This window comes from Tachysurus vachellii, chromosome 6 (assembly GCF_030014155.1).
Source record: "Tachysurus vachellii isolate PV-2020 chromosome 6, HZAU_Pvac_v1, whole genome shotgun sequence".
Taxonomy (NCBI): Eukaryota; Metazoa; Chordata; class Actinopteri; order Siluriformes; family Bagridae; genus Tachysurus; species Tachysurus vachellii.
This window is the reverse complement of record NC_083465.1, coordinates 13,681,084-13,696,615: the sequence shown is the minus strand read 5'-3', so window position 1 is coordinate 13,696,615 and position 15,532 is coordinate 13,681,084. Positions and strand designations below refer to the sequence as shown.

The following is a 15,532-nucleotide window of genomic DNA, read 5'->3' as shown; positions in this document are numbered from 1 at the left end:
GTGTCTCCTCCCATTAAAAATCATTAACAGCAGCTGTTGTTATTCAGTAACACGTGAAAAAGGCATTTTAAACACATTTTCCTTTAATCGAGGTCATGAGCATATAGTGTGTTTTCTGTGCATAGTATATATGCATAAATCTGTGCATAGTGTATATGTATAAATCTTTATAATTAGTATATATGTATATTTAGGGTTTAGATCTGAATGTGCGCGAAAATAGGAAGTCGTTTCAACCACAGTCTGTATTTATGTATAAATATAACTGACGGTTGTGTTCGGCTTCTAAGCTACACCCATGTGCACTTACGGTAAAAATAGGCTTTTTGTTGTTTTGTTTTTTTTTGGTTAAACACCTGCCTGAAGTGGTGTGTAGCTTTAATGACTGTGGTGTGGTCCTATTGAAGGGCAGGTGGTTTCCGAAGGTGAAAACGAAAGGTAAATGTTAGATCAGGTAGGTTGATTTTCTTATGCGGAAAGTGAAAGGAATTGCGCATTTGAGGCTTTGTTGTCTCGTCACAGCTTAACTCATCAACAGAGCATATGGTAAGTGTTTTTTTATTTTATTTACTACATCATACGATATGCTATTTAACCACAATAATAGTGTTGTGCTAACTTTTTAGATTGGCAACACAGGGTTAATACTCTGTTATCTCTGTTGATCTGTGCAGTCTTGCTTTGTCAGAGTCAGACCTGAAGGTTAAACAGAGTCTCTACAGTGTGGGAGACGTTTAAAAACTAGTTTAAAGTTTTAAAAGGCTATTAGAAATAGTTTGTTTATCACTAAAAGGTAATATAGTCTAAGCTAATTTTTTTTAGTTTTCTACATATAACTGGTTTATGATTAAAATGGGCAGCAAGTTTTCTAAGTGTAAACAAAGTTCCACAGGTGTCCAGATTTAAAAGCTGATTTAATGTTCATATTGAGTGAACAAACGTACATGTTAAAAATTTATTCAAGGTGCTAATAAATGCATTCTTTAGATCAAATGTGCACTTTGAAATACAGTGTACTGAAATGAAACTGTCTGGGTAGGTTTTCCCTGACTTATTATCTCCTTTGTGCTTCTGTTATATCATTTAAGATCACTTGCATCCAGATTCCATTCAGGTGAGGTTTTTTTTGTGAGGATGTCTTATCTTGCTGGCTTGTGCACTGTGTTCTCATATTTGGTATTGTGCATGGAATTGTCTTTTTTTTATCTTCAGTATCGGCTTTATCCTGGTCAGGGTCGTGGTGAATCCGGAGTCTGTCCTATTCACTTGGCCAATTTAGAGTAGCTTTTCCTACAACTGGCATGGTTTTGAAAATAAACAAAAAACAGGGGAACACATATGGACATGGAGAGCGCATGCAAAACACCACACATAGGGTAACTACAGTTTAAATGGGGATCCTGACACTGTGAGACAGCAAAATTACCGGTCAACATGCTGTGACCATATAAATTACACAAAGCAGCAGGAGTGGAAAATATTAGGATTATTTGTACTTTACTCAGGTGTTATTGAATAAATACTTGTACACTTATTGCTACCTATTTTTGTCATTGACAGTCCCACAAAACCTGAAACTCCTGTCTGCCCCTCTGCATGCATGAGTTCGCAGCTGCCAATGATTGGCTAGTGTAGCTGCAGCAGATAGGGGAGAGAGTGTAGGCTTCCCCTCCCTTCCACAGAGGCTGTGGTATACTGTAATTTCTTTGCCTTAACATTTGCCTTGAGACACATGCAGTGGCTGAGGAAATGATTATTCACTTTACCCGAATTTAACCGAGTCTCAAATCAGAAAGTGCTGAGTGAATTATTCCAGATAATTCTCCTGTTAGCAGAAAAAACTTTTAACTTGGCAAAAAACAGAGGAAACACTGACAGTGCATTCCTAGGCACTACATGTAGTTTTAAGTAGCTTGATTTGTCTAGCAAATCATCTAGATAAAATTTGATTCTCATTAAAGTGACTGCATTCATGACTAATCTTATAAAGCATTATGAGCCAAATATTTAGCATGTTTATAAAGTTACAACTTGTCTTTCCAGCAGCATATCTTTTAGGTAAATTTTCATTTATATAAATCAAGAGCTGAAGTAAAGTAGCTGAATGTAAGAGTGTGTTTGAAAGTATTGCCATCACAGTTCTTGCAAAAATGTCTAGTTAAACCACTTTAAGGAATTAAAAAATAGTGTTCAAATCTGATTCAACTCTAACCTACTGTATGTAACTGTTAGATACCTTAACATTTTTAATGCATTTTTACATGTGGATGCTTTTTGAATTGATGCCAGGTATGATTTATACTTGAATACAGTTCCTTTGTAAATGTTCTGCTACTGGAAATCCATAAGGACCTGAGGGATTCATTACTGGCAAATCTTTGTGTTTTATTGAGGGTATTTCAGTGCTGTTAAACTGGGTAAAGAAATAGAAATAAAAAAGGTAAAATCTCAGCAGAGATTGTGGCATGGCAAAAGTGTGTGTTTAACACTCTTTCCACTCTTTTTTTTTAGTTCTCTACACAACCGGTTTATCGTTAAAATGGGCAGCAGGTTTTCAGGTTTTTTTTTGCATTATAAGATTGGAGAGAGCACAAAGCATAAGCTTTAATTATATGCAATTGTATGGACAAATATGGTCTTATTAAAACTGTCCATTTCCCTGACATTCTTGTAGAACCCTTAACTGATTTCCCCCCCCTAAGGAGCCCTTAAAGTTTCTATGTACCCTATAATAAATTGTGGTTCCTAATCAGAAATGTGTAGTATTAAAATAGAACAATTTTAGGAGGAAAATAACTTAATTATTCAATCTTTCTTTTAAGTGCATACTGTAGAGATGTCTAATAAATTATTTTTTTTAAATATTCAAATTATTAAGCATAATAAAGGTATTATATTAATCAATTGTGGAATGTTATTTAGCATTTCCCATTACTTTGAAAGTCATTACTCGAAAGTAATTTTTTGAAAACAGCATTGTAATGTAGTGTTGTTGTGGACTCATCTTCCCCCTCTTAGTGCAAATTTTTTGGTTAAAAAAAAAAAAAAGATCATGCTGTTGAAAAGAAAAAATCAGCTTACATTAAATGATTATTTTTTCAATATATCTCCTTTAATTTTTGCTTTCGCACCCATATAGTTCACAGAGCTTTGCCTGAAAGGATGGCAGATAATGTAAGAGGTGAAGCTGATGGACCTAGTGACATTTCAGTATGTGGTGAGGACGCAACTCAAATAACAGAAAATAACAAACAGAAAAATTACAGAAAGAAGAAGAACAGCATGAAGTCACTGATGAAAACTTTACAACGAGCTGGAGAGAACAGTCCTCTGAAAAACAAAGAATCAAATACCAAATTAGAGAATACAAACAGTGGAAATGAGCTGGGTAATTCTTCTGAAGATCCAGTACAATCTCCAACTTCACCAAGTAAATATTACAATTCCAAATCATTTCTTGTCCTGGTCTTTCAATAACTATATTTTTAATCATACAGTGGTGTGAAAAAGTGTTGGCCCCTTCCAGATTTTTTTATCACTTTTTTATTCCTGATTTTGTTTGTCACATTATCACATATGTTTCAGATCATCAAACAAATTTAAATATTAGTCAAAGATAACAGGTAAACACAACATGCAGTCTATTAAATTAAAGTTTTTATTATTAAGGGAAACAAAATCCAAACCTACATGGCCCTGTGTGAAAAAGTGCTTGCCCCTAAACCTAATAACTGGTTGGGCCACCCTTAGCCGCAAGAACTGCATTCAAGCGTTTGAGATAACTTGCAATGGGTCTGTTAAAGATGAATGCAATGGGTCTGTTACCCCAGACCATCACACTACCACCACCATATTTTATTGTTGGTATGATGTTCATTTTCTGAAATGCGGTGTTACTTTTATGCCAGATGTAATGGGACACACACCTTACAAAAAGTTTAACTTTTGTCTCGTCAGGCCACAGAGTATTTTTCCAAAATTCTTGGGGATCATCAAGATGTTTCCTGGCAAATCTGAGATGAGCCTTTATGTTCTCTTTGCTCAGCAGCAGTTTTCGTCTTGGAACTCTGCAATGCACTGTATTTTTCACACTTTTTCACACAGGGCCATGTGGTTTTGGATTTTGTTTACCCTTAATAATAAAAACCTTCATTTAAAAACTGCATGTTGTGTTTACTTGTGTTGTTTTTGACTAATATTTAAATTTGTTTGATGATCTGAAACATTGAAGTGTGACAAATGTGCAAAAAAATTAAAAATCAGATAGGGGGCCAACACTTTTTCACACCCCTGTATATCTGAACAAATAAATATATCACTGTGCAGCCTGAAATGTAACAAACAGATATGCATTGAATGTCAGCTGCCAAATCCTGGTTCTTTGTAAACTCTATATACCTGTCTTTTTTTGCTTCCACTTTGTATATTGGTTTGCATTCTTTAGAGGATCTGTGATGTTGTAGTCATGTTTAAACTTGTCCTTTTGTTTGACACAATAGAAGAAGAGTTTACTAAACAGGAATCTGGTAGATGGAGACTTCGCTTTGGAAGTAAAAAAGAAAACACATGCAAACAGCAGCTGGAGGTGTGCCAAGGGGTTATGATGCCATCAGAGACAAAGATATCAGAGGTTACAGAAGAAACAGCTGAAGCCTGGAAGGTATACAAGCTACCTGAGATCCCCCTAGTACCTTTATCAGGTAATTGTGTTCATTTTTTAAAATAGTTTTTATCTTCCTTGTTTATAGGCAAGGGGAAGGGGTGAGCTTTAAGTCTAAGGTTTCTGTGATCAGAGATGAATCAGCTACTTTTTTGGATTGTGAGACGTGTTTATTAGTGAGGCTAACATTTCCTATATCGATAGTCAATTTATTTAAAAAAAAGTATCTTAACAAACGTTTTGAAGTTTATGTCAAATATTTCTGTATATACATTATTGTGACTGATTTTTGTCTGTCTTGTATATTTGTTTGTTTAGTAATGCAGATTAGCAATCTCATTAAAAACAATATCCTGGAAGAGGCCTATATCAATATACTCTCTATGCGTGAGGAGTTCCAACGTGAGCTGGAAGCATTGGGTGAAAAATCTTTTCCGACTGAACTGTTAAATAAAAAGAAAGACTTGAGTCTACTCAACAACAACTTGAAAGATAAACTTTGTGAAATTGTCCAGCAATCCTCTGCTGAGCCGACTTGCCATAAAGAGCTGCTAGTGCAGGTGGCTGTCATTATCGAAGGGGAGGAAAACAGAAAAGTTGCAGGGCAGAATGAGGATTGGAGAGAGGTCTGGAGGACTGCAGTAGAGAAAGGACTGAAAGAGACATTCAAGAAGATTCACCTGGACAGCCATGAGCAAAATGTTTCCTGGTTGGCAATACATTTAGGACTAGTGGGAAAAGTGATTGTTGAGCAGTTGAAGAAAGTAAAAGCAGAGATTATAAACACTTACCCACCAAGCTTTAATGTGTTTGAAACATACGTTTCAACCATTAATAAAATTGTTAGAGAACACCTGAAAGGGCTTCAGGAAAAAGTGACAGAAGCGAAGGACTGCTACGCTCTTCTGAATTTTATTTTGAAACAGTACCATAGGTGAGGAGCTGGTTTATATTTCCTTCTTGAGTAATTTCAGTCACATTATATGATGTAATGCATGGGGAGTGTCATTATCCATGATCACATTAGTACAATTTGTACATCATTTATTATTCATTTTTAATGAATTCAAAGCTTTTTACATAGTTTACATACTAACTTAATTTTTTTTTCAAGCAGTTGGTAAAGTGTTAGTATTATAATGATGTTACTAAAGAACAGCCTTCCTGTTTTTAGACACAAGAAGAAATCATTAGCATTTTAAATTTGCTGAATTAGCTTACTTTTGTAGTAGGTCTATATTCAACAGTTTTGAATACTGTTATCATGCTTTTTTCCCCACATATCACTTTATGCTGGTAAAAAATGACCCTATTTGAAGGTTTGATCATTGTTAAACACTGTAATGCATCTATACACAGTTCCCTAACACACCTTAATACTTTCAAATACATAAACAACTCAAATGACAGAGGCAATTACAGCAAATTAACTTATACACAATCCAGTATCTAAAAAAAACTTACCTCCTCTTATAAAGACTACTAACATATTATGCTGTTATAATATTATACTATTGCCTTAATAAACAAGCTGAAACTTATTTTAACATTTTAATGGCTGTAGAGATGATTATTCTGACCATGTTACAGTGAAAAGATTATGGGAAACACTTCCTTGCAGCCAGAATTAAAGGAGGACCTGAAAACTCTCAAACTAGAGGATGATTTTCTAGATAAGATCAAGAATGCATATTGTGATCACTTACGGGTAAGATACAGATGTTTACAGATACTGCTTGAAGTTTTGTACCACTGAAACAGAACTGCTACAAACATTTAACACACTCTGAAATGAAAGATTCCTTGTTTTTAACAGGTAGATGTGAGATCATCTCTGGACAACATAATTAAGCTGGAGCATGATGAGATGTGGGAGGAAAAAAATAAACCACAGATTAATGATGAACTTTACCTCTCTCACATTCACATGGACATCTTGATGGTACGCAATAAAGATTTCATTAACATGGTTAAATGAGCATGCAGATACTAGCAGTACATGCAATGTATCTTTATTACCAATAGGGGGCAATCGCGTCTTTATTATATATATATATATATATATATATATATATATATATATATATATATATATATATAGTATACATTATATATTATATATTTTTAAGTGTGTATATTGTATATTTTATATACATTATATACATTATATATTTTTCTTATTTCCTCAGAATATTAAAGGACCAATCCAGGCATCAAGTTTGCTTGATATGAACTTGGAGCACAGAGTTATTTGCTGCTACCTTCATGAGCTCAAGGAATTTCCAAAAAGGTTTGCAATTCACTAAGAGTATATTTATTATGGAAATTCAAATACAAGCTATTTATTATGGAGACCCCTACATCCCACCAACTCAGCTTTCCATACCATGTATGAACTGTTTGACAAGTTCACTTTATATGAACTGTTTGACTTTGCCACCCAAACATAGACCCATTGTATTTACTGTCTCACTCTGTGAAATTGTGGAATACACTGACTCTTTTTGTCTTATCACTTTCATTATCTGTCAAATTTTCTGTGGTGTTGTAAGATCTGAGGGGCTTTTTTATGTCAGGGTTCTTCTGAAACAAAAAATCTCTGTCTTTGTTGAAATGATAAGCTGAGGTTTTAAAATCTTTAGATTTCAACATTCCAAATATTGGTTCATTTCGCTCTCTATTGCTTCCTTTCCGAAGGTTTGAGTCAGCCTTTGTACAATGGAACAAAACTCTTCTGGATCTCTCGCTATGGACTGCATATCACATTACATACATCAACAGCTTCAGAGACTTCAAGTAAGTAGTTTTTTTGACACACTGTGAATCCCTAACCCAAAATGACGTCAAAGCATCAAAGAATGGAACTTGAATTCCGTTTAGTCTCTTTATGTCTGGCAAATATCTCAAGTGAAGCACTGTAATTAAAGTGCAGTTTTTTTCCCAAACTCCCACACACTGAGTTTCTTATGTTTAGGGATTAACTCCATGTTGCTATTTTGAAGGTCATATTATGGAGGTTTCTCCGCTGAACCGCTGATCTGAGCATGTGGCAATAACTGTGACAATTAAATCTGCAAGCATTAAAGCAGTTTAATCAGATCCAACAATCTTACTATGTTACTATGTTTTATGACATCTTTTAACTTAAGATCCTGTAGCAAAAGTGTATTTTATTTGTCCTGTCCCATATCTTACAACCCATTTCTGAATTACGTGGCCCCTCTATTTTATTTTATTTTATTTTATTCATAAATAAATAGTTACCACTATTAAATGGCATGAATACACATGTTCTATACAATATACTATAAGTTGTTATTTTAACCACATCTGAGACAGCACCATACAGTAATCTTTTTTTTTATGTTAATGTTAACTAGTACTTAGTTGAATTATATGTGCTAAATGTATTTGGCTTTATAAAAAATTATGAATTATAAAAAAATGACGATTCAGGTACACAGATTAAAATATAAAAAAGTGTGTGTGGGTGTGTGTGTGTGTGTGTGTGTGTGTGTGTGTGTGTGCACATGTGAGCGCATGTGGGTGTGCATATGTGGGTGTGCATATGTGGGTATGATACAGTAAGTCATGTGATTTTATGGAAGCAGCAGAGGTTGCACAGAGAAAGTTTTCATACAGCTCACATTTACTTTCTTATGGGAAGGTCCCTATAAACTCTGAAACAAAAACAACCAGAACCAGTCATTTATCTTTAGAACACATTACAGGGCAAACAGGCTACAGTCTGCAAACCAGTTTGTATTGCTGCTATAATGCTTGACATAGTTTAAATGAAGGATATGCAGTAAAGGTTTCTCACAATGCACAGCTAAGTAACATGATGATCAATAATAAAGAAATCGCACACAATGCAAAACCGACATATGTTCATTCATACATTAATTTTCCTTCTGGTTTTCCTGATGAAAGGCACACTGGCAACAAGCTGAGAGAATCCCCAGCCTTATCCCAGGCATTGCAATACAAGGTCACAGATGCAGATCCTTATGGGAGATTCCCAAATGTTCCAGTCAACTGTGAGATATTATCTCTACAACAGGTCCTGGATATTCCAGAGTTTGTCCACCCTGTGGAATTTTTTTGCTCTGTGACATACAACTTTAGTGGGTATCCAACCAGGCACTTGTATGTTGCCTGAACCACCTTAACTACAGTAAGATCTCTTGATTTTCAGGAGCAGTGACTGTACTCCAGTGCTCTCTCAGATTGCCAAACTTCTCAACCTTTCACAGAGATTTAGCCTTCAATTGAAGAACCTCATTGTTGCAACCATAGTCTTTTGGTCACTACCGACATCTCATCACCATAGGTGACAGTTGTGATGTAGCTTGATCAGTAATCATACTGCTAAATCCAGTAACCAAGCTCCTGTTTCAGCACTAATGCAGTAACTGTAACTGCTACCACTGTTCTGATCTGTTTATCAATCCATCCCCTTAGTTGAAGTTAGCGTCCCACTCATTTCTGGAAGAGAATATTTTCTGTGTTGATTTTAATATTTAACACTCCCAAAGGCACACACGGAGGCCTGGCTCTAATCTTGGATGGCATAGCTCACTCTTTACCTTTCATGAAATCTTTGTCTAAGGGAAGAGGTCAGATTACAGTATATACAGTCCCTAGTGGGAACATTAAACTCCCCTGAACATTAAATAGCCCTGAGGTTTTCAGAAATGCACAAGCATTTACATATGTAAAATTAACACTATATTTTCAAAATAGGTGCACTAAACAGAATGGAATATTAGCTTCTCTTCATTAGAGGCATGAAATCTTGACCTCAGTAATATAAGGTTCTACAGTATGTGTCATTTTGGTAAACATGAGCTAAGCAGACAAGCTTCACTTCAGTAGTGTGTCTGTGTTAATGTTAATGTCCAAGCTAATGGATTAATATTTTAAAACAAAAAATCTCTATCTCTAAGCTCACAGTTAATCCTAACATTCTGTTCTGCTAGCCAATCATAATCTTTGTTAGGTTCCATTAATATACTGGCAAAAATGAGCAGACTAGAATTATGGTCAGAAAAGAATCAATATTTTAAAATGCTCAGTGAGCGCAATATAAAGTAAGCAGCATAGGTGAAAATCCAATAATATTCAAAGACCCCATTTTCAGTGCATGATGGTATTTGTGTTTGATATCAAGCATAGATGAACTCTCTATGGAAACTGCCAAAAATAGTTTACTACCCAAACAGCTGCTTTTCACAATGGGTAACCATGCAGTCAGTGTTATAGAAGTGTTGACAGTGGCCACAATGTCTCCAAAATGCCACTACTGCTGTGATTTCTTAGCCAAACCCTAGAAATGTTCTTAACATCATTCATTGGTGTGTGTGTGTCGATTGTCCAGAGAGAACATTGAGAGCTACAGACAGAAGTGCCCAAGTCAGGTAGAACAACTAAGCAAGGAGATAAATGGGCTGGTTATCAGACTGATGCAGGCTCTTCTAGAGCATTTCAAAACTGACACTAAGGTAAGGAAAATCATGATTGGCCTTCTCTGAGTCATGAACTGACTTTTTTGACTCTTTTGACATATAATAATATATGTATTCTGATCATTTAATTTGTGAACTCTTAATACTCTTTATAGCCTCTTCTGAAGATGATGATGACAAGGAAGTGGATGTCCACTGAAGAAGACTTTAAAAAATTGTACAAGAGAATTGAAACGCTGTCCCAACAATGCAAACACATGTGTCCCCAATATGTAGAGGTAAGGCTACTTACAATATATATAATACATGTATTTCCCTCTCGTGCTCTCTCTCTCTCTTTCTTTCAGGCACACAAACACACACACTGTTATAAAGATATCTAATCAGCCAATCATATAACAGCAGCACAATACTGTATACACTCATGCAGATATAAATTAAAAGCTTTAGCTGATGTTTTCAACAATGATTAGATCTGAAAAATATTTGGTGTTGATGCCAGAATGGCTGGTTTGAGAATTTTAGAAACTGATCATTATTTAATATTTTAGAACAGATACCCTCAGATTTTTATAAACAACAGTCTCTAGAGTTTCTATACAATGGTGTATAAAACAAAAGACACAACCTTGTTCATGAGAGAGATCAGACTGGTCTGAACTGACAGGAAGTTTATAGTACCTTAAATCTTTCTTCACAACTGAGAAAAGGTGAGCAGAAAAGCATCTCAGAATGCACAGCATATAAAGCCTTGAATAGATTTTGTTAAATGGACTACAACAGAAGAAGACCAGATCAGGACCCACTTCTGTCAGCCAAGAATAAGAATCTGTGTGGTCACAGATGCTAGACAGTCCTGTTTTAGTGAAAGTGTGCCAATGATGGCCTCAGATTTCTGTTCTTGGCTGACCGAATTTGAACCTCTGCTGTTGTAGCCCATCCACCTTAGGTTTAAATCTTAACGATGATACTTAGAACTTATTTTGATATTATTTTGTTTCACAACTTACAAAAAGGGAACACCAGTTACATACATGTGTGTGTATATAAAACATATCTAATATTTTAATCACTTTTTTCAATAAATCTGAAATCTGGAACTCTAACTTAGATTTCTTAACTCAGATTTATCCTTGCTTTAACCCATAATTATATACTGTATAGAAAATATTCTAAAATACATGTTCAATGTGATTTCAATAGCAGAAAACAATGTTACAAAAGGAGCTCTTGGGAAATCCTGCAGATGACCAAGTAGTCATAGAATAACAGCTAAACCCACATAGTTACAGAAGCTACACAAACATTTCAGCTATTCACAATGGGAATATTTGTAGTTCCCTATTTTGTTGCTAAAATGTTATTCCCCTTGTGTAACAGTGATACAGCATGACATTTTTGCATCTTAAGAAAGAAGTGGTATTTGTCAATAAAACAAAAATATTTTCTTGTTCTTTGTTATATGTGTGTCTGTGTGTCTTTTGTATGTTTTACTACAGGAATTTGTGAGTGATGTGCATTACTTTGTGGTAAAGGAGTATATATCTCAGTTTATGAAGTATAACTACTCATGCAAAAACAGGAAGAATGAAAAAGCTGCTGCCAATATAGGAGTGCAATGGGGTGAACTCTGTGAGCTGTTCCAGGAAATGGTACAATAACCACACTCTTTCTTTCTTTCTTTCTTTCTTTCTTTCTTTCTTTCTTTCTTTCTTTCTTTCTTTCTTTCTTTCTCTCTCTCTCTCTCTCTCTCTCTCTCTCTCTCTCTCTCTCTCTCTCTCTCTCTCTCAGGGCATTAAAACATAGAAACATCAGAAAAGAATCAGAATATTACACATAATAACCAGTAACAGTAAATTATCTCTGGTTCTAGTTTAAGAGTCTTTTTGCTAATGTGTACTTGTATAGGAGCAAAGTACTTTAAGTTAATTAAGTATTTCAACTTCCATTGATAAAGCCCATGTTTATTTTGGCAGTGATAATGTTTTCCAGATAATGTGCCCTTTGTACCATGATTATTTTGAAATTTAATACTAGTTAGTGTCACTTAACTTTCTGAATATTTTTACTATTATTGGTGTTCGTGAGTAGCTTTGTACAGTTGGTACAGTCGGTAATTGTCAAGCAGAAAATAAGCATCCTACAGTATATGTACTCAATGTTTGGGCAAAATGTATTTTATATGGCCCAAGCTTATAATATAGTTCTGATAAAGCTTCATTGTCTTTTGTATACAAAATGAATAAACATGTTCACACCTTTTAATGGCTTGTTCTGAATTAGCAGCAGAATAAATATCAGTGAAACATAAACTTCATAAACTTTAGCAATTTTGCATGACTGTGTACATTTAAAAGTCATTTCCAGCTGAGCTCTTGCATTGGTTTGCATCATTTGATGGTTTTTGCATCAACTGTAGAAATAAATAAATAAATAAATAAACAATCCCCAGTATTTTCTTCAAAACGAAAAGCAGAATGGGATTTTAACATTTAAACTCATTTTTGTCCATATTCCAATGATTTGATGATTTGACAATGATTGTTTTTTAATAAATTAGCATTTTTTTTGTTTGGCTTGCCCTAACTTTGTATATTAGAACTTCAATATAAAAGTGGGATTATTTAGAAGAAAACAGTATAATTTATATTTGTGATAAAAAGAAACTATACAGTCATCAGAAAATCAGCTAGGTTTGACGGTTATATCTAACTTACTATAAATAGACAGCTTTTCCAAGTAATACTTAAAGATCCTATGCCATGTGCGCAATTTCCCGGAGGTTTGTCTAGTTTGTTTAACACCTTGCTTCCTTCCCGTCTGAATAACTCTGTTATTTTGTGTTTGGGGGGTCATGGCTAATTATTATTCAGTTACTGATTCAGATTCTTTTTTTCAAACAGCAAGATGATTGTGTACAGGACTAGATTACTACATTGTCTTGCTGTTATTTCTCCACAGAATTCTGTTCAAAACTGGCTCTATCCAGTAGGAGACCATCTGCAAAAGATCATTGGAGAGAAAAAGAGTGAAATAAAGAATTACCTACTGCCTTTGGTTGATGAGTATCCGGATTTCAGGTGAGGTCCCTTTTTAAATCTAGCACCCCAGCTTTCATTATTGTCGAGTTTTAAATTATTTAAATCAAATTGCATACTAAAAGTATTTTATTCAAGAAAAATAAAGGATTTTTGCTCTATAATTTCCAAATGATCAACAATTCTTGTTTTTCATTAAGGGAACAGAATGAATATAGCAGTTAATATGATTTTCTGTGCTAATAGTGAACCCATATTACACAGAGTTCTTTGGAAGAATTAAAATAATTAAAAATTATTTTAATTTCCAAATAATTTTTTAATCTTGTTATCCATACTCCTTATTCAGTAAATGTGTGCCAGGCTTTAATGAGTCATGCACATTAGCGTAAATGTTATCAAATCTGTTGTTTTAAACACAGACAGGATATTGAGGAGGAAAGGATTTAAAAGGGAGGGAGATGGAATTTCCAGTTATGTTCCCAGAAACCTGCTGACACTGAAGATACTGTATTTCTATCGGAATCAATTCAGTTTAATTCAGTTTTATATACATTAACAATAGACCTCAAACAAAACAGGTTTATAAAACCCACATATAGATTATATTTAGATCCCTAATACGTAAGCCAGATGTGAAAGTAGCAAGGAAAAACCCCCTGAACCAAATGTGATTTAACTCTGTGTTTTTTTCCCCATTTCTAGCCAAAAGCATCTCTTGGCAGTACTGTATTTTCGTGGCATAAAACGGGGCAGGCAAAGACAGGTTATCCTGCGGAAGTTTTCTGACCTGCAGCAACGTGTCAGGAATGCTGGAAGTACAAAACATGCACTATTCAATGAGATGGAGGTAGCAGCAAGCCCAGACTGCCTAGTCAATATGCCTTTCTGTTCTTTCTTCTAATTAACTGCTCGCATACTAGTCCAGTTAATGCTTGGTGCTGCCAAAAAAACTTTTTGCTGTATAATTTTTAAGTTAATAGAAAGTAATATCAGGGCTTTTAAAACTCCTCTGCTAGGGTTTTAGATCAAACACATACTGTAAAACAGTGGCAGCCATAGGAGCTGATTTGCATTAAAGCTGAAATTACGAATTTAGAGCATTTTCGCGTTTATTAAGACTTATCGACTGTCTAATGGCATGGGATAATTGTGTATAAAATAAATATTTGGTGCAGGTATAAATATAGGTGTTCTGCTAAAATAATATCTATTTTTAAATGTGAATTTTAGGATTCATGTAGTTAGTGTCACGTCTAATAATTGTTCAATTTTATAATGTATTTCTAATTTATTTTCCAATCATATGACGATAATTGATAAAGATCCTGTGGTTATACTGTGTCTGTTGGAAAAATAATGCTGTGTTGTGTTCTACATTCTACATCTACGTTTTTTTTGAAAATCCAGAGTAATGTCAATAACAGGAAAAGATAAAACAGCAATTTCAGACTATATTGGAACACAAGGAAAACACAGAAAGGAAATGAGAAGGGCTAACAGGATGCTCTAAATGAGAGACATCAATTGGGATAGGTCTTGGGATAGAACGAAAATAAAAATTGGCAGTGAAAGACTTTACTCACTGTGTAAAGTATTTACAAGAGGCTGTATATAGGAATCATAAGGCATTTTTTGCGCCATTGCAGCAGCTTGAATCTGATGACAGTGTACACCCATGTGTGGCCTGACTACAGGAAAATGTGTGAAAATAGCCAGTAATTTTTTAAAGCCTAAAATATTTAATGTAAATATTATTATTATTATTATTATTATTATTATTATTATTATTATAGAAACAGTCTTTATTTATGAGGAAATGTGACTTTGTGTCTGTATTTATAAGTATATTGTTAAATAGTTGTTTAACAATATACTTTGTCTATGTTAATTATTAACATACTTGATTGTTTATCATTTTTCTGTGAGAACAACCCTCTCATTGGTAAAAATGAACCTGGGCATTTGATGAAGCAGAACATCTTTGGGTTTTACATAGTATACAATCAAATAAATCTAAAATGAAAAATGCAATATCCTTGTATATTCATCTCCATATAGATTTAAAAGAGCAGAAAGCTGGAGAATTAAGGCATTTGGCATGTATAAAGTCTAATAAAATAATGTGTCTCTACTGAAAACTGTTTCTCGTGAGTGTTTTTTATGCTACCATAAGTATGTTTCAGTTACTGAGAGTGTGTCATGTTAAAGAGAGTGTGTCAAGTTAATGAGAATGCTTTGCCTCCCCTACACTAGCCTCTGAACCCACTGCTACCAATCACAAGCACATGATACTCACATTAAAGCTACAACATTAGCAATAAATCACGATGCTTTAGTGGTAATACAGTGACGTGCCTGATTTT

At 34.4% G+C, this 15,532-nt stretch overlaps 1 protein-coding gene across 2 annotated transcripts; it reads left to right on the top strand.

Moving 5' to 3' along the window:
• Nucleotides 1–156: 156 nt before the first annotated feature.
• exoc3l4 (exocyst complex component 3-like 4) lies at nt 157–15,307 on the top strand. Of its 2 annotated transcripts, XM_060872412.1 has the most exons (14): nt 157–546; nt 1,089–1,114; nt 3,140–3,430; nt 4,500–4,700; nt 4,979–5,594; nt 6,251–6,368; nt 6,477–6,602; nt 6,850–6,950; nt 7,358–7,456; nt 10,041–10,164; nt 10,284–10,406; nt 11,628–11,780; nt 13,090–13,208; nt 13,872–15,307. In XM_060872412.1, exons 3-14 carry the CDS (start codon nt 3,163–3,165, stop codon nt 14,068–14,070), a joined length of 2,247 nt encoding a protein of 748 aa, XP_060728395.1. In that variant the 5' UTR covers nt 157–546; nt 1,089–1,114; nt 3,140–3,162; the 3' UTR covers nt 14,071–15,307. The 2 variants fall into 2 exon arrangements, with proteins under 2 accessions (XP_060728395.1, XP_060728394.1); XM_060872411.1 differs by lacking the exon at nt 1,089–1,114 and having other exon boundaries at nt 158–546.
• The last annotated feature ends 225 nt before the right edge of the window (nt 15,308–15,532 follow it).